This window comes from Portunus trituberculatus, chromosome 35, assembly GCF_017591435.1.
Source record: "Portunus trituberculatus isolate SZX2019 chromosome 35, ASM1759143v1, whole genome shotgun sequence".
NCBI classification, from domain to species: Eukaryota; Metazoa; Arthropoda; class Malacostraca; order Decapoda; family Portunidae; genus Portunus; species Portunus trituberculatus.
This window is the reverse complement of record NC_059289.1, coordinates 17,433,564-17,456,841: the sequence shown is the minus strand read 5'-3', so window position 1 is coordinate 17,456,841 and position 23,278 is coordinate 17,433,564. Positions and strand designations below refer to the sequence as shown.

The following is a 23,278-nucleotide window of genomic DNA, read 5'->3' as shown; positions in this document are numbered from 1 at the left end:
TGTATAGAAATGATACGAAGGTTATGTAGCATTGCATGTTTATTGAGTTTAGGTAGCTATGATATGATGTATACAATATAGATAGCTATATACGTACAGTACACACACACACACACACACACACACATAGTTTTAAAGAAAAATTGGATAAGTGTAGATATGGAGACGGGACCACACGAGCATATATAAAGCCCAGGCCCTGTAAAACTACAACTAGGTAAATACACTGTACACGTGCAAAGGCACTGGTCAGTGTTACCTACATATACTTCAAGCGAACTTAACATTCAAGATGGATACAAAGGATACAAAGAATTATTCTAAGTTTTCCTAGATAAACATCTACTCGTAGCATGATTTTGATTCAGAGTAATATAATCTGTACAATTATGTTCAGTTCAGCGGTGTATTTCCTTCACTCAGTGTCTGACATTATTATTCTCGGGGCTCAACAGCCAGGCTGGCCACACTGAACAGTGAAAAATGAACAGTGCTGCTCGCATTACCCACCTCCACAGCTCTATACAAGCACCCGTTTCTTGCAATACTACTTCGCACTAACACGTACCGATATGTCTATGAGAATTCATTAGGTTATAAAAGTAAGGCACATATGCTAAATTAAATGTATGTAATACTGAGGAAGGTTTTGGTGAATAAAGCGGCCGCAGGTGACGTGCCCTAAACTTCCCACCCAGCCAAGATGAAAGCGGAGGGCAGGCTTTGCTTGATTTGAAGACACGTATATTACAGGTGTTTGGATATTCCACCAACTCAATTCACACTTGTGGTCTTCGCAGTCATGGTTTGGAAGTCTAAAGAGATGATCGTTCCCAGACACCTACCCACAGGTTGTCTCGGAATTTTACCTATATATATATATATATATATATATATATATATATATATATATATATATATATATATATATATATATATATATATATATATATTTTTTTTTTTTTTTTTTTTTTTTAAGTTATACACAATCAAAGTATTTCTAAGATAAACTGCGAACCTAGATAAGGCAGTTTAATAATTGAAAGGCTCCGCAGTAAAATTAAGAATGTCATATTCTTGATGTGAGACTTCCCTCTTATTCCAGGCATATTAATCAGCATTACTATTGACACCATTTCAATTGTAAAAATAATGGTAAAGTTATCCCATGAAACCTTGATTAGAAAATGTTAGCAGCAGAAATTCCTGGTGATGATCGACTGACTGACTAGACGCCGCGATAAGTCATGAGGCGCTGCCTCGGATGGAACACTAAAGGAATTCTATGCACAGGACACACTGACTGCTCCCTTCCCTGGCAGGTGAGACATGGTGGCGAGGCAGCGGGGTGGCGGGACAAACAGGCCTGCCGAAGAGAAAAGAGGAAAACAGTTAATATCACAATTATATGAGCTCCAGAGATAATGATTTCATTCAATGTTACAAAAACTTTCTAGTGATATGAATGTCGTTGCTTCGTTGGTTGTTTATATTGATGTATGCAGAATTGTAGATTGAGGTTATGGAGGGTTGCATGGCTCGTGCTTGGTAAATACTGCAGGCCTCGTGTTGCGTTGCGGGAAGGGTCTCAAGTTTCTCAACTCGTTTTTTTTTATTTATTTATTTTTTTTTTTTTTACTATTTACATATTTGTTTTTGAGAGTTACTGAGCCATGCCAAATGCTGCAGGTTGTTCTTCGAGGTGTGATGTGGGGAGCCATCTTGTCCTCCTGGTTCACTTTATTTTTTCTTTGTTCTGTAATACCTACATCTGCAGGTAAGTGAGTGTTGAGGGTAGCCCATACTTACCTCATCACGAAGGGTGGTACGAGTGGGCGGGGTGCTGCAGCCAGGCACCTAACAATTGGGGTTGGCTTCGTAATCTTGAGTCACATGAAAATAGACGAAAAAATGTATAAACAAAGATGAAGGCCTAAGTAAATGGATACAGTACAGTAAAAAGTGACGAAAAGAACTGTAGGAAGCCCTACAGTAAATGTGGGTTTTACCTTTTTCAATCGTTAGATGAATAAAAACCTCACCTTGAATTATTTTTACTACTTTTTTGTTATGGCGCTTGGCGATGTCCAGCGGCGTGCGTCCTGTGGGAGCAAGGAGACTTTGAGCAGCGTCAAGAGAGTCGAATTATAAATGGATTGAAGTTTCAAAAAGGTCTTTTTAAAAATTGCATCTCACTATTTACATTAGGGCTTGAACAAGTGTTGAGGGAACCATCTAGCTTTAGTATTGCATAGTATTATACGGAAGTATCTGAATATATCAATCTCGGAAACTTAGTGTTCTATTTTCACTACTATATGTTAAATAACTAGTGATCATATCCCGAGCGTTTGTAAAAATACAGTTTCCTATGCTACTGCTGCTGCTACATAAGAACATAATAACATAAGAAAATGCGGGAAGCTATAAGAGGCTGCCAGCAGGCCTACATGTGGCAGTTCTTGTACGAGCAAAGCTATCTACCTAATTCCATCTATCATCTATATCCATATATGTATTTATCTAATCTTCTAAAGCTCCCTATCAACTCAGCACTAACAACATGATTACTCAGTCCGTTTCATTCATCAACCACTGTGTCAGAGAACCGGTTCCTTCCCATTCATTTCCTAAATCTGAATCTCTCAAGCTTAAACCCATTATTTTTGGTTCTTTCCTGGCTACTGATCCTAAGACCTTTGCTTGTCTGCTTTTTTATAACCATTTTATCACTTAAATACTTCTCTCAGGTCTCCTCCTAACATACGTTTCTCTAAGGAATACAAATTTAGTTTCTTTAATCTCACTTCATGGGGAATATCCCTCATCCTTTGTATCTTTTTTGACATTCTCCTTAGCAATGATTATATTAGACTTATATTCTACTACCACCGCCACTACTGCAGCCCCTGTTACCACTACAGGTTAGATTTAATAGGCCTCAGTAAAAGAAACAGACTCACCATCTCTGTCCTCAAGTTTGGCGTCAGGGCAGGTCTTCAGCAGGGCTTGCACCACCTCCACCCCTTGGGATCTCGCCGCCCAGTGGAGCGCCGTCTTACCTGTACAAGTAATAATTCATAATTTTTAACGTGATTTATGAAGGACCTATATGCACTCCTCTTGCTACCTCATACCAATTAATCAGAAGGTTATTGTTGTTGTTATTCTTTCCCTTCTGATTTATGCATCGTGCTATTGTAGCTGATCATGGCGGTAATTATTTTCTCATGAATGATTAGACAGCAGTGCCAAGCTATCTCATGCATCACCGGTCACTTATACATACGTAATACATTTTTCTGATGACGCGCTATCATGAAAATTCGAATTCCTGCTTCATTCACTGTAGAGCGTTCCCTCATCCCCACAGCGACACTGACTTTTTTTTTTTTTTTTTTCTATTTACACCATGTTGGCTTTTCACGGGAATTTATGGGCTAAAGGGGATACTTTTTGTGGTACCTCTTATCTCAAAGCCCACCCGCTAGGAAACCGTTGCCCCGAGTGAGGAAGCCCAACCTACACTCGGACCGTGGACAGGATTCGAACCCGTGCGCTTGGAGACCCTTCGGACCCCAAAGCACGCATGGTTCCACTGTACCACGGCGGCCCTTTGATTTTAAGACGTGGCGTTCACTCAAGATCGCTTTCAAATTGTATAAATGTACCATATGATATTATGTAGATTTACCGAGTTCCGCTTGTGAGGAAAACGAACCTCGTTCTTTGAAACACAAGGAATCTGTTTAAAGCAGCGGTTCCCCAAACGAGGCGATGTGGAATGGACGTACAATTCATAATCTTTCACTCACCTCATTCACATAAAAAAGAAAAAAAAAACAGTAGTGAGCGCCAGTAAGAGCAGCGACACACCGCCACCTTTCAATGAGTGATAAGTGTTAGAATGCTGTGTCTTCCCGGGGCGTTACGAAGCCCCAACATACGTGAGATGCTTCGCCAATGATTCAGATATCCACCACCAGATGCCAGGACAGTCGTCACAGTAGTTTGAAAGCTTCCCGATAGAGACTGATGTTACATCAAAATAGTTTACAACTTTATCGCTTGATGGCACTGCATTCAGCCAAGTAATTCATAACTGGCTGCTCAGTAAGGGCGTGGATGTATTTCGTAGATATTGCGTGCATGATGTGCATGTGCAGGTTATGTATTTGTGTACACATGTGCTAATTCATGACGTGATGCGTGTTCACACATGTCAATATGCGGCTGGAAATGCTAGTCGCTAGAAGTATCGACAGAGATAGGAATCCTGCTAGCCGGAACACGTTCACGCACAGCAGCTGGGAAGTATATCGGCTGGTTGGCCTACATTTCTTATAAGAGTGTTCATCTTAACAATTAAAATACTATGCACAATTACGATCAAATTGAATTATCATATTCAATCTTCACCTCCAACAACACCCTGCCGAGAGGGAAAGTCATCGGAGAGTACATGCTATTGTCCCTCATTATATAGTATTATATATTATATACCTAATATATTACATTATATAATATATACATTATATAATATATAATATATTACATAATATACAATATACTATATAATATAAATATATAATATATTATAGTTCTATCATCTTTCTGTATCTGGACACCAACATGGTCAAACCTTCCGTGACGTCACACTGTAATGGCGGGTTCACACGTGTCAATTTGCGACTGAAATTGCAAGTCGCTGAAAGTATCGACTGACCCCTTCTAGTCGGAAAACGTCACGCATAGTGACTGGAAAGTATCGTCTTATTGTCGCCTTGGCGGAAAGTGCATGTAAACAAACAGCTACCAGCCAAGATGTCTTCCTCCAGTGACGATGCAGAAGCTGTGGTTGCTCTTCTTTTGGTGTACTGGAAGTCAACAGAAAAGAAAATGCATGTGGATATGTCCCTGGTTAAGTAGAAGGAAAGAAAGGAGTGTCTACCACACACTAATCTTAAGAAGACTATGCACAATTGCGATCAAATTAAATCCTGTCGTGTCTTCAATCCTCACCTCCAACAACACCCTGCTGCATTGAGGGACACAGTTCTTGGAGAGTGGCAGCTGTTTCGTGGAACGAAGATTTGCGCAAGCGTTTTTTTTTTTTTTTTTTTACTTTATAATTAATTTCTGGGGTCCCAAATGTGTTCTTTTTCCCTCACCAACTCCAACATCTTCTCCTCTACATCGACACCACATTTTCAAAGCTTACTCCGTGACGTCACAATGTAAATAAAGTCGCAAATCGACTGAACAAGACCAACTTGTTGGTCTTGCTTTGCTTTTCCGATATTCAGTCGGAAACTCTAACGATTTGCAATTTAACTCGCAAATTAACACGTGTGAACCCGCCTTAAACAAAACCATTAGCGGCTTGACAAGACCAACATATTCTTGTTTGCGGTTGGTTTCTTCACCCGCTAGGCACCGAAATCCAACTGAAAACTCTAGCAGCTGGCAATTCCAGCTGCATATTGACACGTGTGAACCCGCCTTCAGTCCACGAATATAACAGTTAAGACCCAATTGAATAAGGATTAGTTGATTTTGACTGTTCCTGTTCCGCCATTACATAGTGTCTTACCTGTCTTTTCCTTTAAGTCAGGGTTGGGCTTTGCGTCCACTATTTTTTCAACCATCTTGACCCTGCCGCTGCGTACAGCCTGGATGAGAGCCGTGTACCCTGCAGAAAAAAAAAAAAAAACGTCCACCGCTCATAAAGCTCATCAAAAAGATACAAGTACTGCGCATCTCTCTCTCTCTCTCTCTCTCTCTCTCTCTCTCATTAACAGCACTCATTCACATTCATTCTCATTCACATTCAAGCCACAGCATCACAAAACCGTCCAGCGAGCAAGAGAACCTCCTACACACTCCTGTAGGTGGAACTGCTAGGCGTTTGTGGCTAACCGTTCTTGCTCTGTGTGTCGACCTTCGCTCCTGCCCCCAGCGCTAGATCCACGATGCCCGGGTAGTTGTAGTAGACAGCCTTGTGCAGCATCGTGTAGCCTAGGAAACAACACATTCGTCACTTGGCGGGGAAGAGATACGTCCATCTTCCTCAACAGACACATTCTATTTACCAGTTGCTACTCTGTTGTTTGTATTCCCTCTAGCTGTCCGTGTTACTATATTCGTCATCTTCAATCAAGACAGATATTACTCGTGTTACCATACCTAACTTGCTCTCACTGCCCTTGTCTTTTCTACCTTCTATTTTTGCTTTGTGTCCTCTCGCTGTCAGTACATAACTCACAACCTTTATCACTGTCAAGAAGGGAAGATAATGTCACTCTATGTTCCTTGCTCTCCCAACGCATTATTCACTCTTCCTACCCGTCCATTCACTTCTTCCCGGCTGAATGGGTGGACGGTAGAGGCACAAGTGGAAGGGAGGGGAGGGAAGAAAACGGTGGTGCCACATGCTCTATTAATTAATGAGAGTGCTTCAGCCATGTGTGAAATTTCTCTTCATCACTGGTTATCTCCGACTTCATAAAAATTCATTCTGGTCGTTGAATATTTGTGTCTTGCTCCTCAGAACTGTGGATTTCAGACGTCCCTGCATTATGATTACTATGCTAGAATTTCGGCTTATGACTTCTCTAGTTAAAGTTCGGAGGAAGGAGTGGAGAGGCGAGAGTTAAGAGGGAGAGCTAAATTACAAGTAGAATTAGGATCTCTAGAAACTGAGAGGAGGAGAAGGTGGAGTTAAGGAGGAGGAGGTTGAGGAAGGAGGCAGTTGTTGGAAAGCTGGGCGGAGCTAAATAGGAGGAAAGAGTTGAGTTATGAGGTGGCATGTAAGAGGCGGTAGCAGAAAGCAAGAGTAGGACGGCAGGAGGTATGAATAAGAAAGGTAGAAGCTTGTCAGAAGTGTTACCACAAGACCCGCTAATTCCTATAAACGAGTCTTCCATGTGGTAGAATCGCCAAATACGTTTGTTACAAAGGCTTGTCTCCTCCACAGGGGCGGATTTTCTTCAACATGGATTGCCTGCAGTAGAGCACAGGAATCCCCCTCCCCCACACACACATATGGTCACTGGGGATCAGCTCGCCTGCTCCTTCTCGAAAGGGGGAATGTCAAGCAGGTTAATGAACAGGATGTGAAAGAAAAGCAAAGAAGAGAGAGGAAAATAATGGCAGCAGAAGCAGCAACAACAACAAGAATAATAATGATAATATGTGTAATACTGCAGGGATTGCTCTACCCCGCGCGGCGCCGAGCATTCTAAATTACAGTAGCTACATCTGAAGCACACTCATTTCCCTTGTCTTTCTCGTTGACATCCTGCTCACTCGGCATACATGAATCGCTCTACTTGAAGTCCTTCATCTCGAGGAAAAGCGAACGTACTGAGCACAGATAGCTGTTTTGTCACCGCTCTTCCCCAGTGGGTTCTCCGCACTACTGTAGGGGAGCCTATCGAAGAAAAAAATGTCAAAACGCCTCATCGAAGCCTTCCTCTATGCATAAACCACCCCGACCAGACTCCTGTGCGGCAGAATTTATATAATAGAATAGAATTTCACAAGCACTACATTATCATTATTTTTTCTATTCATAAGCAAACTCTTATTATTGCAGAGTGGGGAGCAATATAACCAGACTCAGACGTAGATACAAATGCCATATAAGAAACAGAAGTGAGACCCTTGTGTGTGTGTGTGTGTGTGTGTGTGTGTGTGTGTGTGTGTGTGTCTGCCCATGTATTTGTGACGGGTGCATGTCCCAATACCTGAGGGGCGTGACCCAGTAATTAAGTGGCCGATAAAAAGTGTGTGTGTGTGTGTGTGTGTGTGTGTGTGTGTGTGTGTGTGTTTCAGTTGAAGTAGTGTGCTAAACATCATATACCGCATTTCGCCACACTGAAGGTTACGCATGTAGAAGTTGTAGAGATATACTAATGATAAAACAAAAACACCATCAACAAACCCATGAACTATAAACCACCTGTCTCTCGATACTGAACAGGCAACAACTAATAAGCACACTGAGGAGAGCACGATCACGTTAACCCTTCACTGTGACATGCGACAATACAGGATACTAAAGACAGTACACAAACTGGCTATTACTTACAAGAAAGATGAAGAGGGAGAAGTGAATATATTTCCTGATCATGAATAAAGATGGTTATAGAAAAGTGGTTTGTGATAAAGGAAGGATGTCGGATAGAGGTTAAGTGTTAAGTAGAATAAAGATTTAATTACCTATATACGAGAAATTGCACAGGGAAGCTTCCGGATGTAGTACTTTCCAACTAATTCTTAATGAAAAAATATTAGAATGTTCTCCAGTGGAATATTAAGTAAGTGGTAATAGGAAACGACTAAATCCTACTGATGCAATTGTCGTAAATTTTCCACTTCCCTTGATTAACGTGACTCGGTTTCAACTTTCAAATGTGTGTGTGTGTGTGTGTGTGTGTGTGTGTGTGTGTGTGTGTGTGTGTGTGTGTGTGTGTGTGTGCGTTAGTGTGTTTATGACTTCTGTAGTCTAGACAAGTAGCAGTTCCGCCAAGTTCTTTATTGCGTTCTCTAATTTCATCACTCATAAAATTATCTCCACGGATGCTTAACATAACTACACCATCCTTCACGGGCACTTAACTAAACATACCATCCTTTTCCTGAAGGTTGGGATCGGCGCCGCTATCCAGGAGATGTTTTACTATCTTCTCGTGGCCCCAGTAGGTGGCGACGTGTACAGGAGTCACATCTGCAGCGAGAAACACGAGGGGCGTCAGTATGTCTTGTACTGACTTAGATTATACGAAGATAACAGTCAGGTAAAAGAAGCACCGGAAGAAATAAAAGGGTGTAGTGCAAAGGGAAGACATGCATGCGTGTGTGGAATAACAGGGAGCGCCGGGATGAAGACAGGCAAACAGGGAAGGGCAACAGAAAAAAAAAAGATAAAAAGAATGTGAGAGGGAGAATGACGAGCGGAGGAATGCAGTATAATAAGGACGAGTAAGACAAAAGACACGAGACTGCAGAAGGATAAGGAGCAAAGAAAACAAAACAGTATTGCTGGGAATGATGATGATGATGATGATGATGATGATGATGACGGAGGTGAGGCGGAAGGCGACGACGACGAGATTATGAAATTAAAGGAAGTGATGAAGGAAAGAATAATAATAAGAAGAAGAAGTAGGAGGAGGAGGAGGAGGAGGAGGAGGAGGAGGAGGAAGAAGAAGAAGAGGAGGAGCTGGAGTAGGGGCAGAAGAAGAAGAAGAAGAATGATGATGACGATGATGATGATGATGATGATGAGGAGGAGGAGGAGGAGGAGGAGGAGGAGGAGGAGGTTACTGTGATGATGCAAGGTAAAAAAAAAAAAACGAGAAGGATGAGGAGGAAAAAAAAGAAGAAAAAAGTACAAAAAGTACGAGATAAGAGAAGTTTATGCAAAAGAGAAAGGAAAGCAAGAAAAGACAAAAAAGATAATGATGCAAGATGGATAATAATGAGGTCGAGACGCAAGAGGAAGGAGAGGAGCAGCTAGGGAAGTAGCAACAGGGGGAGATCTCTCGCTAACCCCAAGAGGTGACCACGTCGAGATAAGCTTTAGCCTCCGTCAGATACTTCACGATGTCCAGGTCTCCGTTCCTCGCAGCCAGGTACAGCGCTGAGTAATCTGTGAACGAGAGAAATCGTCTTAGCTGTGTGACGGCGGTAGGTCCTAGGAAGCTGTAAATATCACTGTACAACCAAAGAAATAGAACCGATGAAGAAGCTCAAAGGATTAATGTGTTTTCTCTACTTTCAATGATGAGAGGATCTCCTTAGCTGTGTAGTGGTGGTAGTATATCCTGGGACGCTGTAAATATCAATCCACAACCAGAGAAGTAGAAACGATAAAGAAGCTCAAAGGATTAATGTTTTTCTCTCTCTCTCTCTCTCTCTCTCTCTCTCTCTCTCTCTCTCTCTCTCTCTCTCTCTCTCTCTCTCTCTCTCTCTCTACTTCCGATGATGAGAGGATCCCCTTAGCTGTGTAATGGTGGCAGTATATCCTGGGACGCTGTAAATATCAATCCACAACCAGAAAAGTAGAAACGATAGAGAAACTCAAAGGATTAATGTGTTTTTCTCTACTTCCAATGATGAGAGGATGCCCTTAGCTGTGTGGTGGTGGCAGTAGATCGTGGATGCTGTAAATATTAACGAAGGGCAACCATAGAAGTAGAAACGGTAAAGATACCCAAAAGACTCATGTGTTCTTCTTTGATTTTAACATGTTTTAGATATTAGAGTTAAATATAAAGTGAGGTAGCAAGATAGCACAGGGATCCTTTGAGAGTGTTTGGGGGTGAGCGGACCGACCAAGGCTAGTCCTCTAGGTTTGGTTGTTGAAACACTCTATAGCTTCTTATCGGAACTGTTTAATTAAAAAGTCGTGTTTCTGTAAGTATTGGGTTAGATTATGCTGAAGTTCTATAAAATGAAAAAAAAAAAAAACGTATTTCCGTAAATGTTTTTTTTTTATGTTTGATGATGCAGAATCCTTGCTAAGTTTTTTTTTTTTTTTTTTTGTGTGTGTGTGTAAAAGAGAGACTGGCAGGAAACTATTGTTAGGTGTCTCTAGTCTGATCTTATGGTTGTATAACTTCGCTTACAAGAATAAAACAGCGCTATTGAATTGGATTGCTGACAACTGTTGAGAGAGAGAGAGAGAGAGAGAGAGAGAGAGAGAGAGAGAGAGAGAGAGATTGTTATATTTATATTGCATGGTGTAGGCTTATTATCTTTCGTCATCAAATAATTGAAGGGGTAAACATCCTTCCTCGCCCCTTCTCCGCACCGCCCACTCACACGCACACACACACACACACACACACACACACACACACACACACACACTGGGGGCTGAGCTGACGATCACGAGTACAACATGTGATCCTCAAGACAGTGGTGAATGAACTGCACACACACACACACACACACACACGCCCGGTAGCTCAGTGGTTAGAGCGCTGGCTTCACAAGCCAGAGGACCGGAGTTCGATTCCCCGGCCGGGTGGAGATATTTGGGTGTGTCTCCTTTCACGTGTAGCCCCTGTTCACCTAGCAGTGAGTAGGTACAGGATGTAAATCGAGGAGTTGTGACCTTGTTGTCCCGGTGTGTGGTGTGTGCCTGGTCTCAGGCCTATCCGAAGATCGGAAATAATGAGCTCTGAGCTCGTTCCGTAGGGTAGTAACGTCTGGCTGTCTCGTCAGAGACTGCAGCATATCAAACAGTGAAACACACACACACACACACACAGAAAGAGTTTAAAGAAACAATGGATCGAGTTTCTTGAAGACAACAAATTATTATCAAATAGCCAATTTGGTTTTAGAAAAGGTCGGTCATGTGTAACAAATTTATTGAGTTTCTACTCTAGAATAGTTGATAAAGTACAAGAGAGAGAGGAATGGATTGACCGTATCTATTTAGATTTAAAAAAGGCGTTTGATAAAGTGCCACATGAAAGATTACTGTGAAAGTTAGAGAAGGGTGGCTTAAAAGGAAGCACATTGAGATGGATGGAAAATTGCTTGAGGGGGAGAGAAATAAGGACGGTAGTTAAAGATATGAAGTCCAAGTGGAGAACAGTAGACAGTGGAGTGTCACAAGGGTCAGTATTGGCACCAATACTTTTTCTCATATATATAAACGACATGCCAGAGGGAGTACACAGCTACATAAATCTGTTTGCGGACGATGCGAAACTGTGCAGAGTCATAAAACAAAAAGAGGATTGTGAAATACTGCAAGAAGACTTAAACAAGATCTGGAAATGGAGTAAAAAATGGGCGATGGAATTCAATGTGGACAAAAGCCATGTCATGGAAATGGGAAAGAGTGAAAGACGACCAGTGGGAATCTATAAGATGGGAGATGGAGTAGAACTAGAAAAAGTAAAAAAGGAAAAGGACTTGGGAGTGACGATGGAAGAAAACAATCAACCGGTAAGCCATATTGATAGAATTTTCAGAGAGACATATAATTTGCTAAGGAATATTGGATTAGCATTTCACTATATGGACAAAGAAATGATGAAGAAATTGATAAGTACTAAAATAAGACCTAGATTGGAATATGCAGGAGTTGTGTGGACCCCCATAAAAGAAACACATAAGGAAATTGGAGAGACTACAAAAAATGGCTACAAGAATGGTTCCAGAATTTAAAGGGATGACATATGAGGAGCGACTAAAAGCTATGGATCTACCAACCCAGGAACAGAGAAGAGAGAGAGGGGATCTGATACAAGTTTATAAATTGATTAACGGAATGGATCAAGTGGACAATGAGAAACTAATCCTTAGAGAAGAATATGACATTAGAAGCACAAGATCGCATAGTAAGAAACTGAGGAAAGGAAGATGTCTGAGAGATGTTAAAAAATATAGTTTCCGGCAAAGATGTGTTGAGACTTGGAACAGTCTGAGTGAGGAAGTGGTGTCAGCAACGAGCGTGCATAGTTTTAAAGAAAAAATAGATAAGTGTAGATATGGAGACGGGGCCACACGAGTATAAAGCCCAGGCCCTGGAAAACTACAACTAGGTCAATACACACACACACACACACACACACACACACACACACACACACACACACACACACACACACACACACACACACACACACACACATACATACATACACACACACACACACACACACACACACACACACACACACACACACACACACTTTAGAAAAGGTCGGTTTGGCTTTAGAAAAGGTTGGTTTGGCTTTAGAAAAGGTCGGTCGTGTGTAACAAATTTACTGAGTTTCTACTCTAGAATAGTTGATAGGGTACAAGAGAGAGAGGATGGGTTGATTGTATTTACTTGGATTTAAAAAAGGCATTTGATAAAGTGCCACATGCAAGGTTACTGTGGAAATTAGAGGAGGTTGAAAAGGAAACACATTGAGGTGGATGGAAAATTATTTGAGGGGGAGAGAAATAAGGACGGTAGTCAAATATATGAAGTCCAAGTGGAGAGCAGTAGAAAGCGGAGTGCCACAGGGGTCAGTATTGGCGCCAATACTTTTTCTCATTTATATAAATGACATGCCAGAAGGAGTGAAGAGCTACATATAATTTGCTAAGGAATATTGGAATAGCATTTCATTACATGGACAAAGAAATGATGAAGAAACTGATAAGTACTATTACAAGACACAGATTGGAATATGCAGGAGTAGTGTGGACCCCTCACAAAAAGAAACACATAAGGAAGCTGGAGAGACTATAAAAAATGGCTACAAGAATGGTCCCAGAACTTGAAGGGATGACATATGAGGAGAGACTAAAGGCTTTGGATCTTCCAACGTTGGAGCAGAGAAGGGAGAGAGGGGATCTCATACAAGTTTTAAAATTGATAAACGGAAAGGACCAAGTGGACAATGAGTATCTGATCCTGAGAGAAGAATATGCCAGTCGAAGCACAAGACCGCATAGTAAGAAGCTGAGGAAGGGAAGATATGTAAGAGATATTAAAAAATATAGTTTCCTGCAAAGATGTATTGAGACGTGGAACAGTTTGAATGAAGAAGTAGTGTCTGCAACGAGTGTGCATACTTTTAAAGTAAGATTGGATAAGTGTAGATATGGAGACGGGGCCACACGAGCATAAAGCCCAGGCCCTGTAAAACTACAACTAGGTAAATACACACACACACACACACACACACACACACACACACACACAGAGAGACTGCAGCAGATCAAACAGTGAATTACACCTCGTAGTGTAGTGGTTAGCACGCTCGACTCACAATCGAGAGGGCCGGGTTCGAGTCCCGGGCCTCTTAATGCGTGGCCCCTGTTCACCTAGGAGTAAATAGGAACGGGATGTAACTCAAGGGGTTGTGGCCTCGCTTTCCCGGTGTGTGGAGTGTGTTGTGGTCTCAGTCCTACCCGAAGATCGGTCTATGAGCTCTGAGCTCGCTCCGTAATGGGAAAGACTGGCTGGGTGACCAGCAGACGACCGAGGTGAGGTGAAAAAAAAACACACACACACACATAAACAAACACACACACACACACACACACTGTAGAAGAGACTTACGTGAATCGGGCGTGGTTGTGTTTGGGCTAGCTTTGTTATCCAGTAAAATTTTCACGATGTCTGGGAATCTGTTCCACACGGCGATAAGGAGAGCTGTGTAACCTGCAGGGAGACGTTACCAGAAGCGATGACAACTATCACGCCAACAAAATTACCTTTAAAATCCCCTTCACTAAAAATACTAAGAGGTGCGGCACAGTGATAATAAGGGCCGTGTTCAGCTTCAGGGAAATAACAGAACCTAAGACAACATACTCCAATGAAAATAACCTCGAAAATAAAACAAAACAAAACAATAACTAACACTAGCGAAGTTCAAAGCATGAGGTGAGGCAGGGCGATGATGAGGCTCGTGTAACCTAGAGGGAGAAGTTACTAGAAGAAGGTAAACTTAGAATAATTTCAAAGGTCACATATATTAACCAGTTTCTCATCAATATTTTTCTTTTCGAGTTAAAAGTAAAGGCTATAAGACTAGTGAAAGGATCATAAATGTATCATGAGGAATATTTTCAAAGACCACATGCAGAGATGATAGCTCAGTCTTTCAAGGATGTATTTTTCTTCCCCATTAAAAAGTAAAAGATACTTGTGAAATCTGACGAGGAATCGTAAATGTATCCCTGAAAACCGGCCCGTATCTTTCACTAGAATGTTAAAACTGGTCGACAGAACCTACCGACATTATTGTTTTGAGAATGTTGTCTACTGTTATTTGAGGGCGACGAAGCGCAGCTCTTGGGAAACTATAACCAAAATCCTTAAAACATCTTTGAAAACCTTATAGTGACTGCCATTGGACTCAACTTAGCCCTCAAATGGAAACACTGATATTCCAATATCATCCAGCGATGGCAGTGAAGAAGACCTGTAGATGACTTTATGCAGCGGGGACTATCTTATCCTGCCTTCCCTGACTCCTCTCCTCGTGTCTTTAGTGTGCACATAAGTGACAACTGGCATGCATCTCTCCACCATACGCACCTGACTCGGTCTTCAGGTCTGGCTTGGCGCCTCTCCGCAGCAGCATCTCCACACACTCCATGTTTCCATTCCGAACGACGAGGAAGAGTGCCGAGATACCTGACGGGGACACCACAGCGACACCACGGGGGGGAGGGGAGCAAGGAAACATTGATGTTATCCTAAACACACACACACACACACAGAACCATCATTTATTCATTATATTTTTTTTCCTACATATGAAGAGCACTGGCTAATGGCAACAAAAAGTTACAAGCTTCCAAATTTCGTATACATATAATGGTGTTTGTCACATATTGTTCTTGATGTACCTAGCTACATTTGCAAGTTTGATCTAACAGGCAAGTTTAGACAACTGGCATCTAAGTGAGCATTTTTTTTTTTGTCATTTTTTGTTGCCCTTGACCAGATTTCCCTTCTTACATAAAAAAAAAAAAAAAAGAATAGTGAAACATTATTTTTAAGGTGGTGGAGTGAAGGCCCATATTCTGAAACACTTCCGCGCCGCACCTTCACTATTTTCAAAGGCCTCTGATTAAAGTGACACGGGTTTTTAAGGATATTTCTATAATTCTAGTGACAAGTTAACAAGTTTTCTACATTATCAACATGAAAAAAATACTCTTTAGAACTCAGCTAATCGTCTATGTGGTCTCTGAAAATAGTCGTGGTGAGAGAGGAAAGAATTTATGGCGCTTAAGAGATCCGTATTCAGAAATGCTTTGCTCTCTCACCATGGCTATTTTCAAGAGCCATATAGATGAATAGCGGGATTTTCAAGAGTGTTTCTCCAGTTAAAAATGCAGAAATCTTGACACTTTCTCTAGAACCACTAAAACACCTTAAAAAATCATGTAAATTTAAATAGAGTCTTTTGAAACATAGGAGGTGAAGCGCTGAAGTGTCTATGAATACGGTAGAGTCACCTGAGGAGCTCTGGTGGTTGACTCTGGAAGACGCGTTGAGCAGCATCTCCATCATCACAGTGCTGTTCTTCTCCGCAGCCCACAACAACGCCGTGTACCCCTGCCTCTTGCCTGCACGCATACACGCACGCAGACACACATACACACACACACACACACACAAAAAAAAAAAAAAAAAAAAAATCAGTCATATCTAGTACACACTTTATTTTCTTGTTTACTTATTATTCACCCTTTTATCATTACAGTATCAACTGTTTACCTTTAGTACTGATACCATTAGATGTTTTTCTCATTTCTGATCTAAGTTTAGGATGTTATTATTATTATTATTATTATTATTATTATTATTATTATTATTATTATTATCATTATTATTATTATTATTATTATCATTATTATTATCATCATCATCATCATCATTACTGTAGACGTTAACAATTCTCATCTAGTATAATTTGACATGACTTTCTCAAACTGTGGAACGAGATGAGAAGGTTAGAGAGAGAGAGAGAGAGAGAGAGAGAGAGAGAGAGAGAGAGAGAGAGAGAGAGAGAGAGAGAGAGAGAGAGAGAGAGAGAGAGAGAGAGAGATGAATAGAAAGACAAAACATTAATCATTGGATTTGTCGAAGTAATAAGTGAATGCTGAAATGCGTGGTATGAAAAAAGATTAAGTGGAGCGAGAGGGAGCATGTCTTACCTGACTTTACCATGAAGGTGACCAAGTAATTATTGTCAGTGGCATTCAGACTCAGGATTTTTTCTATTCTCTTCAAGTTTTCTTTCTGTATTTTGGACAGCAGCATGTTTCCTGAAAGTGAGGGCACCGTGTTTTTCTTCCACCCAATAGACACTTACCAAACTATCTACATTCTTTTTTATGTTCTTTGTTTAATTTTCACCCATTCACTACTTCCCTTCAGCTTACCGTAGCAGACTTTCTTCTTGGGGCCTTTCTCTATCTCACAGGGGTCGTCACAATCTTTCCCAGGGCATTTCTTCTCTTCCACCTTCTTTTTCTTGGCTTTGCAAGGTCCTTCTTTCTCCTTGTCTTTCCCATCCTTTCCCTTCTTTGGCGGCGGTTTCTCTGCCTCCGCAGCGATGATCACCACCACCAGGAGTAACACCGCCAGTTGTAAGTACACTTTCATGCTGTCTGGATCTCCTCTGCTGGCAACATGTATAGTTCATATCATAGAGAGAGAGAGAGAGAGAGAGAGAGAGAGAGAGAGAGAGAGAGAGAGAGAGAGAGAGAGAGAGAGAGAGAGAGAGAGAGAGAGAGAGAGAGAGAGAGAGAGAGAGAGAGAGAGAGAGAGAATGCTAATTCTTCATCTCGAAAGAAGTGGAGGAGGTAGACTTGTACCACGGTCTTGTCCTTCCTAAACGTACACACACACACACACACACACACACACACACACACACACACACACACACACACACACACACACACACACACACACACACACACACACACACACACACACACACACACACACACACACACACACACACACACACACACACACACACACACACACACACACACACACACACACACACACACACAAGAGAGAGAGAGAGAGAGAGAGAGAGAGAGAGAGAGAGAGAGAGAGAGAGAGAGAGAGAGAGAGAGAGAGAGAGAGAGAGAGAGAGAGAGAAAGGGTGCTTGCAGGTGTCTGGCGTGCTTGAGGGTCCTTCATGTAACACTTGCGTGGCACTCACCATCTTTTTGACCTTGAGTTCTGATGTAAACCAGGACACATAATTTTCAAGCCAGGAATTAAACTTGAGTACGTATTACTTCCCCAGTTTAAAAGAGGTGCGGCAGGTCGTTGTAAACAAGTAAATAAGTAAATAAGCGAGTAAAATGTGGGTTAAGGGCATGTCTGAAAGTCCCCCATATTGTGACACAAAGAGTATTTTTTATCCCCATCATCGTGGTCTGCACTAGTAACGAGGTAACTGGAATCTCACCACTAGTAATCGTCATATAACAGTAAACCCCACATTACCTAACTATCCTTTCCTTGATTAACCTTAGCGGGTAGACATTTGTGGCTAATAATTCACAAACTCGAGGATGACTGTTCCCTGAATATTTGAGTGTGACAGTAAAGATTGACTTGATGGTTTGACACTGTATTCGAAATGCACAACAATTCAAACGCTTAGAGACGTGACTAAGATTTGCCCCTAAAAATATAAACTTTTCAGGACTCACTGGTGGAGAGAAAACGAGAGTGGACATATTATGACGGGAAGAGGGAAGTTGCACGTTATTTATTTGCTGTTGTTTTTTTTACTCTGCAGGATATCCTGAACTAGGTTTGGTAATATTAGTACCACCCCTTTTCTTGCCCCTTTGTTTCCGTGACGCGCTGCCCCGGGGCGAGGCGTAGTTCCCCAAGGTGTTCCGCAGAATGCAAGGCTAAAAGACAAGGTAGCAGTAGCAGCAGCAGCAGCAGCAGCAGCAGCAGCAGCAGCAGTAGTAGTAGTAGTAGTAGTAGTAGTAGTAGTAGTAGTAGTAGTAGTAGTAGTAGTAGTAGTAGTAGTAGCTTGCAAAATATAAGAAGATATATGTCACTTTCTAAGCAAAACTCGCGCGCGCACGCACGCACGCACGCACGCACACACACACACACACACACACACACACACACACACACACACACACACACACACCACTGTCCATCTAATTATCAAATGCATCATTAACACTCCAGTTCAAAATTTACGCAGGCAACATCTCACAGAGAAGATTGGGACCCTTCTTTAAACATACATACACACAGATGAATACGTTGACAAACACGTGGGCGTAGTACTTCCAGGCATGTCTGTGATGGTGGACCGTGGATGAGCCGCAAGTCATGCCGCAGAGATCGTGGAGGTCTGTGCTGGTGTATTCTGAGCGGTTGCAGTCACGCCTCTTCGTTCAAAAAGCTCTGGACTGAATGGTGGAAATTCCTGTGTTCTTCGTTGCTAGTAAAAAGTTGTAATTGCATGTACAGGAAGAGACAATGCTATTGAATTTAAGGGCCTGTCCATCACAATACAATGGCTTTTGTTTTTGCTCGTCTCCATCCCTTCGCTGACTGCCCCAGCCCACCTATGCGATCTAACTTGTGGATCTGTATTTTGGAACGTGTGTTTTCTCATCAGGACTATCCTCAAACGCCACAAAGTTGATTAGCCGGAGTGCCATGGGTGATTTTTTGTTGGTGATGCAGACTCTTCAATCATAGAAACACCCTTGAAAATAACCATCACAAAGCAGTTGGTATAAGATGCCAAACTATTTGAGGATGCCGTCTAAAGATGCTTATAAGGGTTCTGTAGATCACGACATATAGATGGAGGAAAAGGTATGAATATTGTGATAAAGAATAAAGAAAGAATTAAAAACAAAACAAAAAGAACACAACACTATACGTAGTCTGTCTTTGAACGCCACGAAGCAAGCAGACTCGTGAGCTTTCAAAGTTGGCCGCAGATCCTTAACACAGAATCATCCATCAGTAAGCCCCCATTATAGGCTGCAGACGTGCAAATACACCTTCAGCAACTCTTACTGACAACCAAAAAGTTTTCTCCTTCTTTTCCGTCAATTAATTAGTTACCGCCTTACATGGATCGTTCAGTAGCAGTGGTTGTGTAATGATGCGGCAGTACCTTGGCCTTTGTGTGACGCTTGCACCTGTGGCCGGGAGGAAGACATTGTTCATAGCACTTGTCCGCGACGTTAAGCTCTATCTGGAAGGTTGCTACCACTACCAATCGCTACTGAGGCGGTGGCACGAGAACACCTCGCCAAGAATAGTGAAGATAATGAACTTTTGTAATAATGAACACTGAAGGCGAGGGAAAGTTTGAACCGGAAGTCATGGGATGAATTATTTTCGAAGAATAGTGGTAGGAATATTTCAATGAAATAACAGAAAAATCAGGAAAAGAGAAGGATTCCTGCCGTGATGTTGAGATTAGTGGAAGGAACAAGTGTAGAGCGGAAGAGTGAATAATAGAGGTAAATATAGAAACAAATATCCTCCTTATAAATCAACAGCTCTCTCTCTCTCTCTCTCTCTCTCTCTCTCATCAGAATCAAGCTCAGCAGGAAGGTGCTAGCAGCCAGCAGTTCCCCTTGCTCGTGGTGCCTCAAACAAGTAGCAGTGCCGCGGCGTTTCATCTGACACTGAGTGATGGCAGGGAGGCACGTGCACTCATGTACATGCAGCGGAGGCCACTTTCTATTGTTTAATGACCCAAAAATCGTGTTTAGGTACACTTCCCTGTAGTTAGAAAGTTAAATTAATGTAACAAAAGTGACACATTTTGTGCTTCTTTTCTTCAAAGAATGAAGGAAAAGACAAATTTCTGCGTTGAATTATTGTTTGAAACGTACATTAATTAGTAAATGTATTTCATCAAGACGAAGGTAGAAATGCGAATGGAGGAAGTTCACAAGGAGGTATACAATGAACAACAGTCGTCTAGGGTGAGAAGACATTGTGCATAACAGGCAGAGTGGGGAAGAAGGCTGTGCGGAGGGTGCGAGCCAAGGACGAGGGAGTGGCATGTGCAGGGCCTCTCATCAGAGGACATTCCGATGGGTCAGAATAGGCTAGTTCCACACGTGTTGGAGCTGATGCTACCCAATCGTACACGGGAGAAAGCGGCAGATTTGAAGAGAACGAACACTTGCAGCTGTTGCCCAGGATATGTAGAAAATGTGTTTTATGATTCCTTGCTCTTTTGGCGAGGGTGTTCCTCTGCCAATCAAGCATTAGCGCCGGGAAGTGAGACAATCCCGCACCGAGGGTTGCTGTGCTTTATGAGGATAAAACTTCCTTTTATGTCATGCATCTACTTGAACTTTTGGATGACACTTTATTTTAATTATAAAAAATACATAAATACTTAGAGAAATATACCGGATTGTTCAGACTGAGAGAAGACTGAAGATTTATTCTATTGGCTGGGTTGAGAAGAATGGAGAAAAGAGAAAAAAAATAAGAAAAAGAAACAGTGTTGATTGGGCAAAATGACTAAACAAGGGAGAGCTGGGTCGATGTAATAAGAAAAGGCGTGACACATCCATCTATAACTATACGGCCCTAAAAAAGCTTGCGTGCTGACTTTACGAGGTTTAATAGCTCACTTTACATTACATTATATTAAATTAAGTTGACATGATAAAAGTAGTATTACAAAAGTTGCATTTCGCCTAAGGACATCATTTTCTTCTTGCGCAATGAATGAGTGTGAGCGTGTTAGTGGCTGCGTGAATATTGACTGTGTGAATATCAAACATGAAACAATGCGATAATCGTGCTGACAGTTTGAAAAGTTCATGTTATATAAACTATATACAGTAATCCCACGTATTTCACGAGTTCACAACCTCTGAAATGTGCGTCAGATAAGCAATTGATTTCTTCTCATAGCACTTAGCGATGAAGCTGCATGAAATAGATGATATACAAATACACGTAAAATTATCAAGATTCATCGATCATGTGCTGGTATTTTCACTGTCGTCACCGCCGCCACCACCACCATCGCCAGTACCACTTGTACGCAAGGCTTCGGCGGAGTGGATGTGGCCTCGGCAGCGGCCAGCATGTGCTCGTCATGTGTCATCCGCAGCCCGAACATCGATCTCCTCGTAACGAACCTCGCGCCACGGGAGACAACAATGAACAACTCGTTACTTACTAAAGAATTAAGAGATGATGGAACTGCTACCCACCTGCACATTTCCCTGCCCCACTCACGACGGATACACTGATACATTTAAATTACCCCCTCCTCTCTCTCTCTCTCTCTCTCTCTCTCTCTCTCTCTCTCTCTCTCTCAGGCACAAGACTGTTGTCATCACGTCAACAGTCGCAACCCGCGAGACGCGAGTGATCACCTCGAATCAACCGAGAAAGGAAATAGTTTATTGAAAGTATGCTGTAGGGGACCACCCACCTTGCAGGCTGTGGGCGGGAGGAGCGGGCGGGCGTCGGAACAAGCTGCCTCTCACAGTGTCCACGCTGCTTGCTGCTGGCGGTGCAAGGAGCCGAACACTGAGCACCACTGTTCGGATGTGCCCCGCTGTGTTGCCACTCACACCGCCAACTAGACCCAAGCAGATCTCGGCGAGCACTAACCACGGCACCCAGTCCCAGCGGCTCCACATTGTTTACATGCATGGTGTGGCTCCACCCCCTTCATGACGCCACCAATTTTATTATTTCCGCCCATATTAATATTGCGTGGCTGACTAGGCTACCGTGTAACATTTTCTGCATGCCCTTGGCGCAATGGAAACAACCTAGCCGTCAAGTAGTCAAGCAGTTTGTGTTCGCGGCACAAAACATCGACACGCTAGATGCTTATTACCTCATTAAGAAAGGACAGTAAGAAGACGCTCGCTCACACCATCCCCATCACCTCCCACAGGCCTCCTGCCGCGCCGCCCCAAACCCCACTGCACCACTCGCGATGTCCATTTCACTACTCCTAGGACACGTGTTACATTCCTGCCTGGTGTAGTAATTGTTCCCTGAGTCAACCGCTGTGCTACAAACTCCCGAGATGAAAGGAAGAGGAGGCGCCTGCACAGATTCATTGGAGTGCATTGTGTGGGAGAGCGTGGGTATACATAAAATTTGTCATTTACTTAAGCCGTGTCAATTTGCGACTCTTTTTTTTTTTTTTTTTTTTACGTACGTACGTGGAGTTTCTGTCTCGTTATCGGCGCCTAGCGACTGCAGAAAGCAGTCTCAAATCAAGACCGACATGTTGGTCTTTTAGTCGATTTGCGTCTTTATTTACGTCATGACATCACGGAGTAAGCTTTGAAACTGTGGTCTCCAGATGTAATAGAAGATGGACTTGGTGAGGGAAAAAGAACACATCTGGGATCCCAGTAAAAAAAAAAAAGCTTGCGCAAATCGTCGTTCGACGAAAAAGCTGCCACTCTACAAAAACTATTTCCCTCAATCCAGGGTGTTATTGGAGGTGAGGATTGAACGACTTCTCAGGATTTAATTTGATCGCAAATGTGCATAGTCTTCTTAAGATTAACAATTTTCTTATGTAGGCTAATTTAATGTGTGGTAGACACTCCTTTCTTTCCTTCTACTTAGCCAGAGACGTATCCACAAGCATTTTCTTTTCTGGTGACTCTTCCAGTATACGCCAAAAGAAGAGCAACCACAGCTTCAGCATCGTCACTGGAGGAAGACACCTTGGCAGGTAGCTGTGTTCACTTTCTGCCAAGGCACCAA

At 42.2% G+C, this 23,278-nt stretch overlaps 1 protein-coding gene across 2 annotated transcripts; it reads right to left on the bottom strand.

Moving 5' to 3' along the window:
- Positions 1-24: 24 nt before the first annotated feature.
- On the bottom strand, positions 25-22,213 carry LOC123513224 (ankyrin-1-like). Of its 2 annotated transcripts, none has more exons than XM_045270291.1 (14): positions 21,975-22,213; positions 16,927-17,168; positions 16,699-16,809; positions 15,997-16,107; positions 15,068-15,166; positions 14,084-14,185; positions 9,557-9,655; positions 8,633-8,731; positions 5,920-6,018; positions 5,594-5,692; positions 2,964-3,062; positions 2,043-2,102; positions 1,810-1,883; positions 25-1,366 (listed from the first exon to the last, which is right to left on the bottom strand). In XM_045270291.1, the coding sequence occupies exons 1-13, from the start codon at positions 22,196-22,198 to the stop codon at positions 1,858-1,860; spliced, it is 1,470 nt and encodes a 489-aa protein (XP_045126226.1). In that variant the 5' UTR covers positions 22,199-22,213; the 3' UTR covers positions 25-1,366; positions 1,810-1,857. The 2 variants fall into 2 exon arrangements, with proteins under 2 accessions (XP_045126226.1, XP_045126227.1); XM_045270292.1 differs by having other exon boundaries at positions 16,927-17,165.
- Positions 22,214-23,278: the final 1,065 nt, after the last annotated feature.